The 19,897-nt window shown below is 36.6% G+C and overlaps 1 protein-coding gene across 5 annotated transcripts in view; it reads left to right on the top strand.

Annotated features, from left to right (window-relative positions):
• EYS (eyes shut homolog) overlaps positions 1-19,897 on the top strand; it is a 797,842-nt gene that overhangs the window by 690,537 nt on the left and 87,408 nt on the right. For all 5 annotated transcript variants that reach the window (XM_064412283.1, XM_064412282.1, XM_064412281.1 and 2 more), the window contains 2 exons: positions 180-288; positions 3,095-3,315. In XM_064412283.1, the coding sequence (XP_064268353.1) occupies positions 180-288; positions 3,095-3,315 (330 nt within the window). The remainder of the gene's footprint in view (positions 1-179; positions 289-3,094; positions 3,316-19,897) is intronic.

Below are 19,897 nucleotides of genomic sequence, written 5' to 3'. Positions count from 1 at the left end.
AAACTTGCATCTTTTTCTCAAGTAATTCAATAGCCATGAAACTGAGATTAGTAGTGTTCAAAGATTTTCATACTTTATGGAAGTATGAACATCTCTTTCACCTTACCTTTGCCGTGAGAGGTTTGAATACTCCGTGACCAACAGTATAAGCAGCAATGGGATCTTCTGTTTCCTTACAGCTACATGTTGCCTGTGGGCAGTCCTGAAGGTTACTGCATGATTGAAGTGGCTGCAGATGGAAACTCCCCTGTACAGCACAGACTTTCCTTCTCACATCGAGCATCTCAGGTGAGTCTCCAAAACATCAAAAAATAGCTATTTGCTTTGAACATTTCTTCAGCATATGTGCTACAGTTATTTTCAAAGGAGAATAGATATATTCTAACTTCTTCTAAAGAAGGAAATATAATTCCTCTTCAAATATCATTCTTTCTAATAGGTCTTTTCTCATCCAGCAACCACAACACATCCATTAATTTCTTCATTCATTTGACTCTGAAGCCTCTATTCCTACTGCACAAAGTCCATAAAAAGGATATGGATGCTATGAGAGTTTAAAAAAGTATATTAGCAGTCTCATTTACCCAAGGGGTAAAGGGGTTATTAGAAATAATTCAGATATCATTAAGCAGTAATTCTAGTTACTTTTTAGTTACAAGCTACACTGTCAAGTGGAGGACAGCTATGAATCATCATAATTTGGTGTCAGTATTTTTTGCTAGGACTTGGCTTCTGAATAGTATTGTAAAAATATCTGTCTCCATTTTGAAACTGGTATCAGAAGACTCATTCTGAATGGACAAGAGGTCAGCTTTCCCAAATCTTGATTTTTTCAGTTATTCTTTGTCTTCTTTTTATTGCCTTTGTTATGCATTCTCTCATTGCAAGATTATTTCTGCATGAAACATTTTTAAATGTCTTTAGACAAGAATTTGAACTGTGATTGATGGCTTGCTTTATAAGTTTCTTCACTAGAAGACAGGTCAGTTATCTGTAGCGATGCTAATATTGATGTGCATCTCACAGTATGCACTGCTGGTTTGTAACAGAATTTCTTCCCTAATGTGGTATGCATTTTGAATGTCAAATCCTCACGACTAACTATTACACTTTACACATCTGCTCCTAATCTCCCAGAACCTCTATTTACAGAGAAAGAATAAAAAGACATTTCTAATCGCTAAGAGGTCTAATGAATATCTTCCCATTATTGCCCAAGATAATCCTTTTTACTACTCAGGCTAAAACTGAAGATATTTTCAAATTAGTATTTGAAAAGTTAAATATGAGTATTACATAAGTTATTGATATAATGCTATATTGAACCTTTTATGTTATTAACAAGACTTACAGAAATTCTTTCTTTGTGTCTCCTTAAAATATACTCTGGTTAAGTCAGTCAAATTCAGAACAGGACCTTTATAGAAAGAATGTGCATTATGTGCATTATGGTGTAGTAACATGAGCTTGAACATCAAATACATCATGATAAAATCCAGTGATGCTAGAAACTGAGCAAAGCCTATTCAAGTTGTTCTGTGATACACTGGATCTGCCCTCAAGATTAGTGCTTTTGTAAAATAAGCCAAATAATAAAGGAGATGGTATTGCCAGCGGAGTGTTAAAAACACTGTTCTTAATCACAGACACTTTATCATGCAGTCCAATGCTTTGCTTAATTCTTGAAAGAGATTCACAAGCAGAGAGAAAATGTTTGCAAACACTACTTACAAATCTTGTCTATCACTGTGGTGTTTCATAGCTTTGTTTGAAAGGGGATAAAGTCAAGTGATCTGAAATGAATTCAACAAGTGCAGAGCCAATGTCTTTGAATTCCTTTGGCATGAAAAATCTCATTTAATTTATCCATGCTCTAAAAGAAGTAGGTGTTTTTATTTTTCCCTTCAGAATGAAAGAGACTAAGTAGAAGAATATCTGACAGTATTCACATTCATTGTATCACAAAATTTCACTTGAAATTGTCAGCAAAATAGCTCCAGGACTGACAAAAGTAATGGTGGAAACAGCAAAGCAAAAATCATATGGATGTGTGAATTCCAGATAAATAAATGGGATGTTTTCCTCCTGTTTCTACTTCTTCACATGTGTCTGAATATGACAGTGAAGGGCCTCTTCACTATAAGTTACCCCCTCACATGTTTTACATATGCTGTGACAATTTCTGACTCTGTTGGTTTTTTCCTGCTTGACTTGAATGGGCTAAGTGTCACCCTCTTTCTGGACTAATAGTAAAATAAATGCATCACTGTGTGATACAAGTACAATTTTTTTTCAATTCCCAAGAATTGGCAGACAGTTAGCAAATGAACTTAGGAATGATGAAGCCCCATGTCAGAATTTCAGAAAGTCAGGAATTAGCTTGAGGAGTGGAATTCAGAGTGTTAAATGAACCACAGATCATTTATATGTGATGATTAAGATATTGAATTCTAAGTCAGGCAACAGAGGAATTACCATAGTGAGCACTAATATGATTTGGTCAGACCCTATGTGAACAATTTGTGATTGTTTCTTTGCACCTCTATAAGGATGTTCCAGGCTTTTGGAAATGTGAAAGCTTCCTTTTTTCCCCCCTTGGGCTTCAGTATAGCAGTCTATTTTCTGTCACTCATTAAAAAAATGAAAATATTTTTTCCTGTATTCCCTGTATCTTGGGATCCTGTAAGTCCCAGGTCTTAAAGGAATTGTCTTCAAGTCTTCAGCTTTTCATGTGTTCCTGCACCAAACTTCAGCCATGAATGTACAACTCATCATATAGGATGAGGGAATCTATGTAAAAAACTTACCCCGTTCCCTGTGATTAAGGCTGGGAATTCCAATTTGTGTTTCAAGGGATGTATGTTGTCTTATATGTTTGAAAATAAGAACACACATTAAACCACCCTCTTTGTAAGGATTATTTAAAAAAAAAAAAAAAGAGAGAGAGAGAAAACATTTTTTAAAAGAATAGCTTCAGAAAGTGTCAGAGTTCTGGGTCATCTTCAAGTAATGATTATTTCCTTTATCAGTATCTATTATTCTTTCATTGTTTACAATAATATCACAAATCACATTTCTCTTTTTGTTTCTGCAGATCAGCTTTGGATCAATCTTCCTTGGAAAGGTTCCTGTTCATGAGGAGGTTCATCATTGTGCTGGGCAGATACATGGCTATAAAGGATGCATTAGAGATTTTCAAGTTAACCACAAAGAGTTGTTCATCATAGATGAGGCTCTTGAAGGAAGGAATGTTGAGAACTGCAATGTTCCAATATGTGATTATCATCCATGTCACAATGGTGGAACCTGCACTAGGTAAGAGGTATTCCTTTACCCCTTTTATCATTCATTCTGGATGAAAAATTACTATAATTTTCTCTGTAATTAAATAATCACCAATCCTTTGTCCTGATAATTTCAAATAGAAAATGTGACATTTTCATGCCAGCCAGAGAGATGTTACACTTTATTTTCTTGCATGAAAAGTGATATGAAATATAATGACATTGTCCACACAGGATATATATTTTGTTGAAGCCAGAATTCCTTTGCAACCAACCAGATCAGTACTGTTACAAGACTAAATCTGAACATTTCTTTAGACAGTTTGGACAGAAGGCACATAAGAGGTCATTCTTTTTTCCTAACAACTCCATATCTTATTCAGTTGTGTACCCTCACTCATCTTCATGGTGTGTTCCTGGGTGCAAATGTTCATCATCATGCTATGGAAAGACTAACAAGTTACTTTCTTGTTCACTTCAGCATATGTGAAAAGATATTGTCAAAGAACTTTTGAAAGCTAAGGTGCATCATGCTGAAAGGGGAAATGGAGTCTGAAAGAGACATGAGTTGAAAGAACAGATTATGATGGTTCAGCTGAATGATGGTTCAGTAGGAGCCAAGTAACTTTTTAAGCCATAGCAACTTGATCATTATCTAAGGAACTCAGCATTTAGGAACACATTTCTGTTTAGAAATGATAGAATTTATGAAGTAGCTGCCAAATTTTAAAAAAATTGTACTTCAAGGCAAATGCTGAACAGAACAGTTTAAAGTTCTTTTGATGTTCTAGGCCACTGTGTCCTTCTTAGATTGAAGAGATCTTGAACAAATTTTTGAGGGACTTTTCTGTCTCTTGATTGATGTGAACACACGAAGAACACAAAATAGGTCTTTGATCTCTAAGTCTTGTTTGACTAGAGCACAAATGAAAGCAAGGCAGTTTTATGAAAACGCACAATTTGCCTACCAGTCTGGTGAAACTGAGTATGTACTTTGGAGTAATGAATCTGTGTTTTCTCTGTTGGTCTTTACTGCATCTCTGCCATTCTACTGCTTGGCTTGTCAGATGACATTATGGAATACTGTTTCGTTTGAATTTGTGTTCTGAATAATTCATGAGGATTGGATTTATTTCCTGCCTTTCTGCTTTCCTGCCAGCTGCTGGCCTGGGCCTTTTTCAGAAATGTTTTTGTTTTGAAATAGGCCACTTCTCTTCTGCCCAGAGGCATTATGGAAGACTGGGCATGTGCAAACCAGGGATAAGTTGCTGTGCAGTAACACAGTTTTTCATTATTTTCTACAACAGCCAACTGATTTTCAGGGATCACCTTCTCCAAGCCCAAGAATTATTCAATCCACTAAGCAGGAAATCAACTGTCAGCAAGCCTGAATAGATTAATAAAATGCTACTGACAAAACTCTAACCTTAACAGGAAGTATACAAGAGATAGAAGCATGGCCAGATGATCTGGGCAGAGTATAGAGAAAAAATCCAGCTCCACAGATATGGAACAAGCCAAAGCCCATCTGGAAATTGTCCTGGCAGGGATGGGCAGGGCAAAACCAAAAGCTTCTACAAGGATATCAGCAGCAAAAGGAAGACCTAGGAAAATGTAGGCTTGCTGCTGAATGGGGAAAAATTCTGGGAGAAAGGATTCAGGGAAGACTGAAGTGCCACCTTTACCTTAGTCTTTATGGATAACTGGGCTCCAGGAATCCTATTCCTCTCCTGTAGGAGAAAGTCTGAAGAAAGGAAGATTTACACATAGTGGCTGAGAATCAGATTAGAGAGTTTTTAAATCAATTGGACATATATCTGTGGGACCTGGTGGGATTCACACATGAGAGTGATGAGTGAACTATCTGATGTCACAGCAAGATTTTTGCCACGTGTTTCAATTGCGATGCTTAATGGCAAAAAGAAAAAATATATATTTAGATTTTTTTATATATATATTGCATCTAATGCTTCAGGTTCTTAGCAAGTATAGTTATTGGGTTTGCTTCTGAAAGACCATGAAGTATTACATAGCAAATATCTTTGTCATGTTTTTTTAAGACTGGAGTTTGTCAACTCATATTGCTGTGTATAGACAGGTGTGTTTTTTAAGAAACATTTTTGCAGATGTTCTGAAAAGATATTTACTTGCCTTTTCTCATCATTAGAAAAAAAATACTACTGTAGTGTTCTTTAGCCTATTCATTACTATACTGTAGCCTATTAATTACAATGATTATGCAAAGTTTTTTAATTTGAAAGGAAAAAAAAATCTTTGTCATTTTAGTGGAAGAAGACAGGCATTAGAATGTACCTAGTTTTCGGACATGAAACTTCAGGGTGCAGCTGACCCTGTGTTCTGGTCATTGGTTGTATCAGGTGTTCCCTTGGCATTTGTCAGGGCAAGACTTTGCACCAGGCAGGGCATCAGGACATACCCAGCCCTTGAGCTTTGGGGTTTGGGGATATCTCTGGGTATAGTGACATGATGAGGCAGGACTGGGACATCAGCCAGGGGATCAGGATCAAGCTCAGAAAGGGGGAAAGGGCCAGACACGGCCGTAAATTATCTAGGCAGGGCAGTGGTGACGGAAAAACATGCTTCAGCATGTGTAATGGTGACTTGGGAAGGCAGACTATGTACCTCCAAACGTGCCCCACATCCTCTTTCTTACCCCCTGTCTGATACCCTGAGCATGATTTCATATGGTCTGGGATATCACTTGGGTCAGTTGGGGTCAGCTGTCCTGGCTGTGTCTCTTTCCAACTCCTTGTGCTGCCCCAGCCTCTGCACTGGTGTGGTGGGGTGAGGAGCAGAAAGGCCTTGACTGCATTATCAACCCAGTTTTCAGCACAAATGTAAAACACAACCCCACACCAGAGGGCTAATGTGTGCAACATTAACTCTATCCCAGCCAAAGCCTGCACAATAGAATAAAAACCATTAGTTTCGAAAGTGTTTAAACATATGTTGCATCAGATGAATGTTTCAGTAGAAATCTAAATTTTTTATTTTTTACATAGTCATTATGTGTAAGATTAAAAACCAAAACAACTATCTAACTATGTAAATGCTCTACTTCTTAAAAAAACATTTTCAAGTTCCCTAGCTCTTTTACAGCACTTTAACTTTGTGCTAAGGTAGAATTCCAGATTAATTTCAGAGGGGGAAAAATGTCAACTATTCTGGAAATTTGAGGGTTTGATGCCACATAGTTCTATGGAATTCAAAGCTCATTGGATTTGAATGTGTTTGAAATGGGTTTGGAAAGATTAACCTAGGAAGCTCTTAATATTCTGTGTGGCACCCTGATCATATGAGCCAGATGTTGCAAACCAAGCTTAGTGTTAATTAAGAGGACACATCTGTGTGTGGGAAATAAACTCACAAAATTACCTCACCAATGATTTGACAATTATGTCAGCCACTACACTAGTAGCAGTTGATTAATGCATTTGGTTTCAATTTTATAAAGATTCAAAAAATGCAAACATACACAAGCTTAGCTTTTATGCTGTAGAATACAATCTCAAAGTTAATTGCTCCCACAAACAATCATGTTTGCAGTGTCTCACACTATTCTCACAGTGATTATTCCTACTGTTGTTATTCCCCATGTATTGATGCAGCAGATGGGTCCATTAATGTTAATCAATTAACCAAGACTGAAAAATCAAACTCAATTAGCAATAAATTTCAATAGAGAGACGCTTATCTTCAGATTTCAACTGCCATGTATGCTGTAATCAACAAAAATATATGAGGAATTTTAATTTTCAATTTTCATCTCCTGACAATATAAGAGATACCTTCCTAGATATGTAGGTCTCTTTTGAATAGTACCTTTTTAGTTATAGAGAAATATATATTTTAAAACATACTTCAGAAATTATCTGTTTTCTGCATTCTGGGAAATCATGCAATTCCTCTTTAACCTTTAAGAGCAGATCACTAGATGAAAATTTTCAACCAAATTCTTTTCTACAGTTCATCTGACAACATTTTTAATGTCTTTTAATAAAAAAATGGAGAATGAGTTCAAAGTTAGGTTAGCTTATAAGTACAAGATAATTTTATGGTTGAACTTGGTTAAGTGATAGACTATCTTATGATGTAAATGCTGAGGAGACCAGATGAAGTGAATTAACAAATTTTGTGGTGTCCTTTTAGTATATATCCTGAATATTAATTAAACAGTAGAAAGAGTAATTATGAATGTGCTTTTTTAAGAGAAAAAAGAAAAACCTTAAACTGTAGACCTTGGAGACATTAAAATGGTTTTTTCCAAATTTTTTTAATCTCCTTTTTCATTTCAAAGGCTAGTCCTGGTGATCCTTTCCCAGCCATGTGCTAAAAATGAATTTATATTTGCTTGTGCCCATAAGCCAAAAGTATGCGTTATGGAAGGTTTCAGCTGAAAGTATTAATCTAAAGATAGGCTTGTATGCCTTCATTAATTCTTTTCTCACATTTTTAGCACAGAGCTTCAGTTTGCTTCCAACTTGTTAAATCTGGTTTGTGTGTTTTTGACCTTAAGATAGAATTGTTACCCTAGAATATGCAGGTTCCTTCAAACTAAGGAACACTGAAGCATTTCTTCAAAACTAGCGAGAGTATGACAGGTCAAATTTTTAGAATTGCTCATAGATTTTCTCTCACTGCTTTAATTGTAGGTGGTTTTGGGTAAGAAAGGTACCAGCTAATCATAAATAACAGAATTTATATCAATAAAATTTTATACATGCGTCTCGTAGACTAGGAGACACAGGTCAACATATTTGTGGGAACATCAGTTATTTTGGGGTTTTTACCAATCTAAATCCTAGTCAGCATCCATATCAAGTTCAGAATTAATACTTTAATTCCACCATATTCAGGTTTTGCAAAAAGATAAACCAAAGGGATTAAAATTCATCTTAGTTGATCTTCAAATGAAGAAAATTTCCAGATGGGCATTGTTAACCCTGACAACTTTTCAGAAATTACAGCAAATGCACTTATGTGTGCTGATTTGTATGAAGAAAGTAACCTGCTTCCTTTTAAAGGGGTGCTTTTTAGGCAGATCTCTCAATACCAAAGATGCTCACATTTTACAACTCCAGAAAATGATGTTGTGATGATGATGATGATGGTGATAATGATAATGATAATGTAATGATTCATGCTTACACATACCATTATTTAGGAAGACTAGTTAGGAGACTTGATTTTTTGGGGTCTTGCTCTTTTTATGAGATTAGATATTATAGTGGGAGTTTGGTACTTAAGAAAGAGATTCACATTTGGAAATCGATTGCTTTTTTTCCTATTACTTAATTCAAATTTGATTTTGGAGAATGAAATAATTAATTTAAATTTATTTACAAGCTGTTTCCTTTTTCTGGAAGAGAGATTGTTCATCCTTTATGGTTTCTCATGATCTTTGGAAAAATTAATGCCATTCTTATTAAGAAAAAAATAGAATTGAGGAGGCTGAAAGATAATTCCATAATGACCAAAAATCCTGTTGGATGTGTGTTTGTTGCATCATATTCTCACAAGTCAAATAAGCAAAAGAAATAAACCTCATTTCTAGTTTTCCTGCTACTAGGTATTAAGAGGTAGAGAATTCATTTACCTAGGCTGATATTTCTGGTAGAAGGAATTAATTTGGCTTAAGGCCAATATAAAAACTCTGCACACTGTTTTTCTGATTAAAATCTGCATTTCTCCTCCATTAATTTTCCGTAAATAAGAACAGAAAACTAAAATTTATTGCTTTCTAGCCCTTGAAGACTAGACAGTAAATTGTTTTAATCTTCAATTTTGTTAGGATATCTGTTTCAAGACTGAATTAACTGAACAAGGTGTGTCTTACTCTTTGCATCAGAAATAGATTCCCATTTTATTTTATCTAATTTCTCAGGCATTGTATTCCTCAGATTATAGTAGTATGGAGGAAAGGTTGGACAAAGAAATCAAAGCCATATTCCATAAAGCTGACAGCATTAAGTGATGATGTTTTAGATTTTAAACAAGACATCTGAAAGACCTCAGGAAATTTTATAATAATGTATGGGAACATAGAAAAATATAAAATCATAAATTTTGTTGTATATACTAGTATTGAACTGTTATTCTTTTCAAATAAACATTTTTAAAATATGGAACTTCTTTACTAGTGATTAAAATGAGGTATTTGCTTCAGAACATAATTTTATCTTAGAAATATTGTTGTAATAACAAATTCTGGCAATTGAAAAATAATCAAAACAAGCAAGTTAGAAAAAGTGATATTCAAACCATAAAGCATTCTGCTTCTAATTTAGGTGATATTGTAGTGATTCTGTTAAAAATGTTTGTGGGAAAATCAATTTTTTATGTTCTCATATCCACAGATTTAGTATCCGATTAGTGTGAAAAGTGGCACACTGAAAACAGTGCACATAAGAAAATCAAAGACCAAAAATATATAGGGCTCCAAATTCCTGACTCTTTGGATAATGTGCAGGCTGTGCACAAAATTTTTTACACATCATGTTATATATCATCTCTATTGAATTTTACTTAAATCAGAGAAGCTGCCATTGCTAAAATTTTAGTGGGATTATTGAAATACCAGTAAATGCCATTATTATACCAGTCATCTTGGAATGTTTTGATTGAATGCCTAGAAATTCTATGTAGCATTATTTCTGCAAATTACAGCACAACTGGATCAGCATTTATGATAACTTTAATTCCAGAAAGCATATCTAGTTTGAAGCTTTAAAATAGAAAATAGCAGCAAAATTAATGGAATACTTTTCCAAGGCAAGTGAGATGTTTAAGCAGAAGTAGAAATACTCAAAACACTATTCATAATATTTTGTCCAATTGGAGAAGAAGTGTGCAGATTCTTAACAAGAATTTCATTTAACTATGAATCCTGACAAATAGTAGAGCTCAGATTGTTTGCTATAAGGTGCATCATGTAATATATGTATGAAAACTGACTAGTGTGTCACATTAATTGTACTAGTGGTTTTCCAATATCCCACATAGATAATCTTTCCAGTATAAGTTTTTCTGAGGACCCAAGCTCAGAGAGTGGTGGTGCACAGAGTTACACCCAGGTGTCAACCAGTCACTAGTGAGGTTCCCCAGGACTCAGTGTTGGGCCCAGTCCTGTTTAATATCTGTATTGATGATCTGGATGAGGAGATGGTGTGCACCCTCAGTAAATTCACAGCTTCAAGCTGGGTGAGAGATTTGATCTGCTGAGGTCAGGAAGGCTGTGCAGAGGCACCTGGACAGGCTGGATCCATAGGCCAAAGCCAATTTTATGAAGTTCAATAGCACCAAGAGTCAGGTCCAACACTTGGGTCACAACAACCCCATGCAGAGATCCAAGCTTGGAGCAGAGTAGCTGGAAAACTGCCCAGAAGAAAAGCCTTGGGCGTGCTGGTTGACAGCAGCTGAACATGAGCCAGCATGTGCCCAGATGGCCAAGAGGGCCACTGTCATCCTGGCCTGTATCAGCAATAGTGTGGCCAGCAGGACAGGGCAGTGATTGTCCCCTGTACTCAGCACTGCTGAGGCCACACCTTGAATCCTGTGCTCAGTTTTGAGCCCTCCTTGTAAGACTCGGAGGTGCTGGAGTGTGTCCAGACAAGGGCAGTGGAGGTGGAGCTGTCCAGCCTGGAGAAAATTAGTCTCAGTGGGAACGTTATTGCTCTGTACAACAGCCTGAAAGTAGGTTGTAACAAGGTGAGTGTTTCCCTCTTCTCCCAATTAATAAATGACAGAACTAGAGGAAATGGCCTTAGGTTGCAGCAGGGGAGATTTAGGTTGGATATTAAGGGGAAAAAATTAAGCAAAAAGTTTATATATTGGAACAGCCTGCCCAGGAAAGTGAACAAACCACCAGATAATCTGCAGTATCTGTAACACATGTCAGAACATTTCTTCCTTTGCTGCTGACCTAACATGCACACCTACTTACTAGTTATAGATTTCTATACTTCAAGTACTGAAAATTACAGATTGAGAACCTCTAGTGTAGTTGATGGATGTTGAATGGGTTAGAACTTCATTGTTATGAAACCTTGTTTGGGAGGTTATCATTGAAAAAAAACAATTAAGTTTATCAGAGGTCACAGAACAGAACAGGTTTTGATTATGTTTTAGAGAAGCTTTCTTTGCCTTTGGTATCTTGTTAGCTTCAAGGAACATGCTTAGTATTCAAACAGAACTTGAGAAGTCTGGATATGAAGTATCACCTTGATAATGAAGGTTATCATGACACCAAATTTGGTTTTGTAAATTATTTCTTTCTCAGAAAGCACTTATTTAAGTTTGTCTTTTAGAAATATAAATTGTGGTTGTTGTTGGTTTGTTGTTTTTTGTTTTTTTTAATGGGAGACCATGGTTTTTTTGGATTTAATATAACTAGCCAACTTTGTTATCATCTGAAAAGATAAATATACATAATGGTACCACGACAGTCACATTAATTTCATGCTCCATATGTATGCATAAAATGAATTTAGATGAGGTGTCTTTTAAGCAGCCAAACCTAGCTAAAAGACAGATTTTAAGAACCAGAAAGACAGAAATAGAGAAGACATTCTGCCAAAGGATCCATAAGTGTCCAGCTGACTATTCAAAGGCAAAGGTAACTGCACTAGTACCTCATTTTTCTCAGAGCACATTGGAATGGGCCAGTACCAAAGGTGTTTATACTGTCTTCGTCACAATTCACTCCAGTTATAACAGGATATATATTAGTCTTGCATGTTGTGGATAAGGGACCTCTTTTTTTTTTTTCCTAGGGAAGACTTATTAAAGTTTTGTATTACTCTGAAGTGAAGGGGAACATAGAAGATCAATATGTTATTTTATTCTCAAAATGTCCAGAGATTTAAGAATTACCTGGTGTCCTGCTAGAAAATTAGTACATCCCTCTTCAGGAAAGACTGTCTTGGATAAAAAATATGTATGAAACAACTGCTTTTGAAGACTGGTTTTCTGAAATCTGTCTCTTTGGAAATATGAAGGTAAAAGGACCCTAGAACCACAAAAATCCTGTTATCCTTCACCAGGACCTCTCTCAGGTTACTTCACAGTAAAGGAGGTCAGAACAAGGCCTGGGTCATTAGTTCCCTCCATAGCTAGTGGAGACGTCTAGTATTGTTGAGGAACAATACAAATCACTACACCACTGCTCCCTGAAAGCTGATTTCATTACCGTGATGATAATATGGGATATATATTTCATATATATGATGTCATAGTCATATGAGTTTTTTAACATCCTACTCACGTCTGTACATGAAACACTTCAGTATATGTTAATTCATAGAGTACTTTAATGGATACTTTGCTTTTCTGTGTACCTAAAAGAACACATAAGTGCTAGCAGGTTTTCACCCTCATGAATAGGTTGTAATAGAAATGAGATCAGGTTCTAAAGAATCCCAGTGGAAGTGGATGCCTCAGGAGTCTGCAAGGTGAAAATCCCAGATGGAAACCAGTGACTCAGAGGCAGAAGTTTTGTTTCAAATAGTTATTGAAACTGCCAGTCATAAGGGCTGCACTGGCAAGCTGGCCCAGTCCAGTGGCTGGGGTGTGATGGTTATTCATGGCCCTGGAGAGACAGCCGACACCTTCTTTACTGATCTAGAAGTGGGTCTCTGCACTGGTCAGATCAAGACTGGTGCCCCGTGACCTTCTGAGTGTCTGGCCAAGTACAACCAGCTGCTGGGACAATTCCAAGGAAGAGCACAGCAGCAAGGCTCACTTTGCTGGCAGGAACGTTCAGGAACCCTCACTCTCACTAAGTGTGGATGAGTCACCTCTGTTCTGGTTCAGCACTCATCATCGACTTAGACCACAATTATCATTGACCACTTCAATGACTCTTATCCACATTAGAGTTCTCTTTCTACATTCCCAAGCAAATTTTCTCAGGATTTCAGAGACATGTGTAAGCCTTCCGTTTCAAAACCTCTGGTCATGACATCACTTTTCTGTTCCCAAACAGTCTTTGAATCTACTAAAAGAATGTGAAGTTTCATTATTGAGTCACCATGCCTTGAGCTTGTTGTAATCATGAGGAATTTGTGAAGTGTGTGATAAATATCTGTGTGAAAACACAGATACAAACACATGTGGATACGTATGCACTCAAACAAATTATATGCTGAATATAGCTGTGCTATATGTATTGCTCCATTCTCCAAAATCATCCTGTTTTCATGATACTTTTGGGTTTTACAGTATTTTTTTGGTGAGGGTGCTAATGGTGATTTTTAAAATTTTGTATCTCACCCCAATTACAAAGATGAGGACACTGAGAAATTAGGTAAAATCCCAAAAAGACACATGAACTGGAGTGCATTGGGAGTGAATTCTATCAATTAAATATAAATGAACAGCATTTGTTCAAGACGTGTGAGTGCTGTCCTGTAAATAAAATACTTTTTTTTCTATATTTCTCAATTACAATCTTAGCAATTAGAATAATAGAATAATTAAGGTTGGAAAAGACCTCCAAGATCATCTAGTCCAACCTTTGACCAATCTCCACCTTGCCAGCTAGATCATAGAACTGAGTGCCATCTCCAGTTACTTCCTGATAGTGGTGGTGGCTCTCCCACCTCCTTAGGTTGGCTATTCCAGTGCGTGACCACCTTTCTATTCAGTGAAGAAATTCTTCCTGATGTCCAACTTGAACCTCTCTTGACATAGCTTAAGGCCATCTCCTCTTGTCCTGTCACTTTCTACCGTGAGATGAGCCCAGCCCCCACCTGACTACAGCCTCCTTTCAGGGAGTTGAAGGGAGGAATAAGGTCTCTCTGAGACTCCATTTCTCCAGGATAAGCAACCCCAGCTACCACAGCTGCTCTTCCTGTGATTTACTCTCTAGACCAACTCTTCAGCAGCTCAGTTGTCCTTCTCTGGACATACTCCAGCACCTCAATGTCCCTGCGTTGAGGGAGGGGCCCAGAGCTGAACACAGCACCCAGGTGCAGCCTCACCAGTGCTGAGTACAGGGGGACAATCATTGGCCTGGTCCTGCTGGCCACACTGTTGGTGATACAGGCTGGGATGCTATTGGCCTTTTTGGCCACCTGGACACACTGCCAACTCCTATTCACATCTTTAATTCAATTTTTTTTTCTTCTGGATTATTCATATCATGGGGTCTGGAAAAGACAAAGGAAAATACATAGAAATAAACTAGAGAATGGTATATCATCAATAACAGAGACGTTCAATCTAAACAAATTCTTCACAGAAAAGGGGTTGGAGTTACAAAAGGTTAGCATTTTGAGCTCAAGTCTTAAAATAAAACATGAAGACTACTATCTGTAGCCAGGATAATATCCATTAATTATTCTTCTTTGCAGTAGAACATAATATGTTAGTATAACATGATTGTATTTCAGTTGTCAGATTTGCCCAGTAATTCATTCATTTTTCCAGAAATAGTGCATTATATTTCTAGGTTGAAACCTAAGCATAGTAGTTCATTAACCCAGACTTAAGCACTTCCCTGGATACCTTCAGGGATTAATTATGGACATCATATCTTACCAAAATATTCAGAGATTGATTTAAATCCCAAAATTCACACTAAGCTCATTTTCATCATGTTGTCATTTTGTGCAGGCCAGGTTTTTTTTCTTTGCATTCATTAGTATTCAGGATATTGTTACATGGATCAGAGTCACTACCTGGAAAAAAATACTAATGTAGTGGAGAGAACAAACTGTTTAGAAAAACCTAGGGTAAATTGAACTGAAAATCATTTGCAGTTAAGAACCATTAACAAATAAATTGTGTATTGTAAAGGGGATTGCCTTTTTAAAACTCTTTTTAGCTTCTCCTCAACTAGATTTCATGGAGAAATTAAAGTGAAAATTTGCCAAATGGTTGGAATCTCCCGCTCTGCTCCTTCAGGCACACAGTCCATGAGGAGATTTTACTCCAAATTTTATGATACATTTAGAGCTGTTAATTTAATGAATTCCTTTTTCCTCTCAGGTCATGCCTAATACAAACGTATTCTCCTATTATCCAAAAAATGGTATTAAAAAACAACAACAATAAATCCTCCCTGGTGATTAATACCAAACCTGTAAATTAGGCAGAAGGTCTTAATACTCCCACTCCCCAGCTTGGAGAATGCACAGGAAAAGAGTTCCAAACCATTTCCTTTTCCTGATGCTTTCTCTAGGTTTCTGATTCAGGCAGTACAATACTTATACTCTCACCTTCCCCAGGGTGAAATTTGCCTACTTAAGATTCACTTAAAGCGTGAAGCACAGCTGAAGTGGGACACAGGACACAGTAAACAGCTCGTTGTTTGTCACTGTTTCAGGGATGATAGAGCAAGAAAGCAATATATAAACATGTAGTAAGTTCAAATTAGCCACTCATATTTAAAATCCTGCTGCAGTGTTTGAGTATCATTACAATTTCCCTGCTTTAAAGAACAATGAGGTAGACAAACTGTTTCACAGATACCTATTTAATTGTTAGGCATTAAAATTCTTTGAGTGGACAAACATTTTTAACACTGAAATGTAACTTTAGTATGTATGCTTAAACTGCAATGGAAAAGACAAAGCAATCAGGAGTTTATTTTGTTAGCTTTACAAATGTTGAGACTCAGCATCCAGATTTATAAGGTAGTAGTTATGCCAGCTCAAAATTCAAGGCTGAATTGTAACGTTGGTTTTCAGCTTCACCAAATGCTCTCTGGGTCCTGCTGTGTTTCACTTAATAGCAAGGACAAGTGAATTCCACTTGTAGGAGAGCATGTTTTACACAGAAGCTACTGCAAAGCAAGAGTCAATACTGAGATTCAATATCTGGACACTTTTTATTTATGGACAGTTGCTTGTTTGTTTTCAATCAGGTTTTTAAAGCTAGGGCGATGATTCAAGAGCAGATGTAGAGTTATAACACTCAGTTTTAAAATGAGAGGGCATTTGTTTTGTACTTTGATAGTAAAATGCTGTGATTTAATATGAACAAGATGGCAATTGTGGTTAGGAACTAATCTTTCTAGTTGCAGAATATGTAAAAAAATGGTAATTGAAATGAACATATCTTTTTTTTTTTTAATCTGCCTACTAATATAGTTAAATCATCAATTTTTTTTTATGGGTAAATATTTGAGTAGTACCAAAACCAGTTGAGTATTATTATATCTTTATAGTATGTATATAGGAGAAAATATATTTATAAGGTGGATTCATAGGCAAATTGGTATACAAGCATAGATATTGATGCTGTTTATTAGTATCAGTTTTTGCCCATATTTTTGGGTGGGATTTTTTTAGTATGAATTGGGCAGTTCCTAATTCCTGGTTGGTTAAATTGACACATATTTTCTATAAGCTAGACTTGATAATATGTGTTTTTTAGTAACTTGGGCAATATATATGTATTTCTCCTTTACAATGGTTGCATATGTATTCTATCAAGTTACACTACAAAGCCAGGTACATGTGCAATTAGCTTTCCTTAGACCAGAACACTGCAACCTGAGCCAGAAGCCCAAAAAAAAATAGGGCATCCCAAAGCCACTCACCACAGAATGCTCCAACTTACAAAAATAAAATCAAATACAAAATGAGAAATATTGGGTTTGTGTCAAATCTCATCTTCATGCTCTGGAGACATTTGATTATACAATTATACACTGTCCAAGGGCTTGTGTGTGCAAAATAATGCTTTTCTCCAGTAAAAAAAAAAAAATAAGAAAAAAAAGAAAAAAAAGAAAATCAACAAACAAAATCTTAAGTAAATGGGTGCTTCATAAACTTCTTTTCTTTGCCAGGGAAATCCTGCAATCCTTGGCTGTGAAAAATCCTTATTACCATATTTTGTCCTGTTGCCTCTTGAGGAAAACACGGCTCCGTGTCTCTGGGCTGGTTTTAGGCTTTCACCAGGCTGCGAGAGAGAAGAACTGTGGGCTGCTGCCACCTACAGCTGGAGTGTCACTGGCTCCCTGCCAGAGAAATGGACCCAGCACTAAGGGCCCTCTGGACAAAAAGCAGTAGATCACAGACGTGAGCTGAAGGAAGACTGTGCAGAGCTGGTAGTAATTGGGTTTTGCCAGCTCCTTATGACATTTAAATAAAACCGGGGGTGCAGAGAAAGTAAATCCCCCAGTAGCATACTCAAGCAATTTGCCTCTCATAAAAGTATCTTCCTACTGGCAGTAGCTTGCAGAAATAAATTTCATAGAGAGGAGAAAAAACTCAGCTTCTGACAAACCTTGTGTCAGTTAACATTTGAAACGCTCTAAGATTTACCAGAAAAAAAAAAAAAAAAAAAAAAAAAAAAAAAAAAAAAAAAAAAAGTAAGATTATACTTTCTTGGGGTATATTAAGTCACTGTGATTTGTGTGTTGCAAATATTTTAAGATGCTTAGAATGTTGTCCCCTGTAACGTCTGTCCTTCCTCCCCTTGCATTTATATATCTCCAGCTGTTAAAAAAAAAAAGTCGCGCTCTAGATTAAGACCTCAGGAGAGAAAGAATAATAGTGCCCAGTGGTGTGCCATTTTCTGTGACTGCTCTTATTGTTTCAGAGCTTTACTGCAGTATTTTTTTCAATACTGAAAATATAGGGTTTCTTCCATCTAAACATTATTCTGTTCTGCTTAACCTAGTAAATATTGGCATGACAAACTCTGTGTGCATGGGAAGGATGGGAAATTCTAGCTTGTTTCCATTCAAGTATATTCTCTTTTTTCACTACTGTTGTGGTATCTGAGGGGCTTTTCCCTCTGCTCTCCTGATTTCATTTTGTTTTCTATGCAACAGCGAAGAAGAGTGCTCTGTGTGGACCCATCAGGCTACTTCACTCCCATAAAGGATTTCTTATGCAGATAGTCCCAGTGAGATGTAGCAAATTACGTACTTCAGGAGAAATGCTGTGTTCATGGAATTATTCTTTCGTAGTGAGGTGTGTAAGCACATAGGCAAGACCCTGCACATCACTGCTACTTTATTTTCATTTGCAGTGCAGAAAGCAGAATTTTTTATCTTGTGTTTATAATATTGAAATTAGGCTTGAGACCTGGTTTTCATTTCTGAAAGCAGAATGGGCATAAGAATAAACTGCAGGAACACATTGTGTTATTAAAAAAATAAAATCAACATATTCCAGCTATGCTTCATCATCCAGCCTGCTTTTTGTTTGAGCTAACTTATGCCTGTAATCAGCATTTCTTGAGAAAATTTTCTTTCTTTTAACAGAAATTATACACTGATATCTGAGTCACAGAGGATGATATTCTTTCAGGCAGCATCTCCAATTATCTTTCTTGACAGAGGATGCTAAGAGCATATTCCTCTCTGTCTAAATAGTCTATTAGTTAATAACTAGCAATTGTATAATTCTGTGTTTACATATAAAGGAGGTTAATCTTCTGATGCAGGATTGGGATGTAACATTGCCAGTGGAAAAGTAGAAAAATGGAATTTTTTTCTGGTTTTACGTCTGAGATTACACCGTTTGAGAGAACTGAGATTTCCTTGCCTTATGTAGAGTTACTCTGATTTATACTACTGAAATGAAAATCTAATCAAACACCACAGCTGGATACTTTCAACAGTTTTTGTTTACCCGGAATAACTTTGGATTGTATTGATCTGCATTATAGAACTGAACAGAAAACAACAGGAGGGAAATCTGAAAAACAGTGTCTCAATTAGAACCTAGTAAAAGTTGTTAAGGTGTTTTTTGTACTGCCATACTTGGCTTGATCATCCTCAGAAATCAATGAAGAACTTGCACTCAGACTCATGGATAAAAATGTCTGGAACTTTTAACGTGGTTTCTGTGGATAGAAGGTAAAGAGTTGGGGTAGAGGGAATACCACCAAAACCACTGCCATTCTCTTGATTAAAAATTTGTCCAAATTTAATTATTCCTTTCAGAGTATAGCCAGCTAGAAGATAAGAGACAAGGCGGTACAAGAGAAGAAAAAAAGGGCAATAAAGTACAATTTGACTGCTAGATTAATTCTCTGTCGGACAGAAATTGCTGTGGTGTCACTAGCTTGCTGCTACCAATATGTGTGTCATACCAGTGGATGGCAACTTAGTGAAACCAGGAAAAAGAGAAATCCACTTGCCTCCCACTTCTGGAACAAAGAAAAGGGCAAAACCTGTTCTGCCTCTAGTGATGGCAGTCATAGTTAAATGTATGTGTTGCTGAGAAGTCTGAGAATTCATCCTTTGGAAAAAAGAATTCTTTTCACCATGAAATGACACTGCAACCCTTACTACAGAGTGGCTAAGGGAACCATGCAGGCCTGATGAATAACAGCAGGGATAGGCTGTAAGCTGTAAACTATTATCAAGCCGCTTCTGTCACATTTGTCTTTCAATATTTTAGGTATTAATGTGTATTTAATGTAGGTGAAGTACAATGCTTTGATGTGCTCCTTAGAATCCACTGTTAGCTGAATACATACTAGCTCATGAAATCCAACATTTTTTGTGCTCCAGCCTAAAATGGCTTCTAAATAAGTGCAGTGCAAAGAGGACAATTGCAAATAAACATTCTCAGGTCTCCCTATTTAAGAATGAACACATAGAGGAGTACAGAATTGGCCTGTTTTCCCAA

This window comes from Passer domesticus, chromosome 3, assembly GCF_036417665.1.
Source record: "Passer domesticus isolate bPasDom1 chromosome 3, bPasDom1.hap1, whole genome shotgun sequence".
Classification (NCBI taxonomy): domain Eukaryota; kingdom Metazoa; phylum Chordata; class Aves; order Passeriformes; family Passeridae; genus Passer; species Passer domesticus.
The sequence above is the reverse complement of the archived record's forward strand: the minus strand, read 5'-3'. Positions and strand labels throughout refer to the sequence as shown.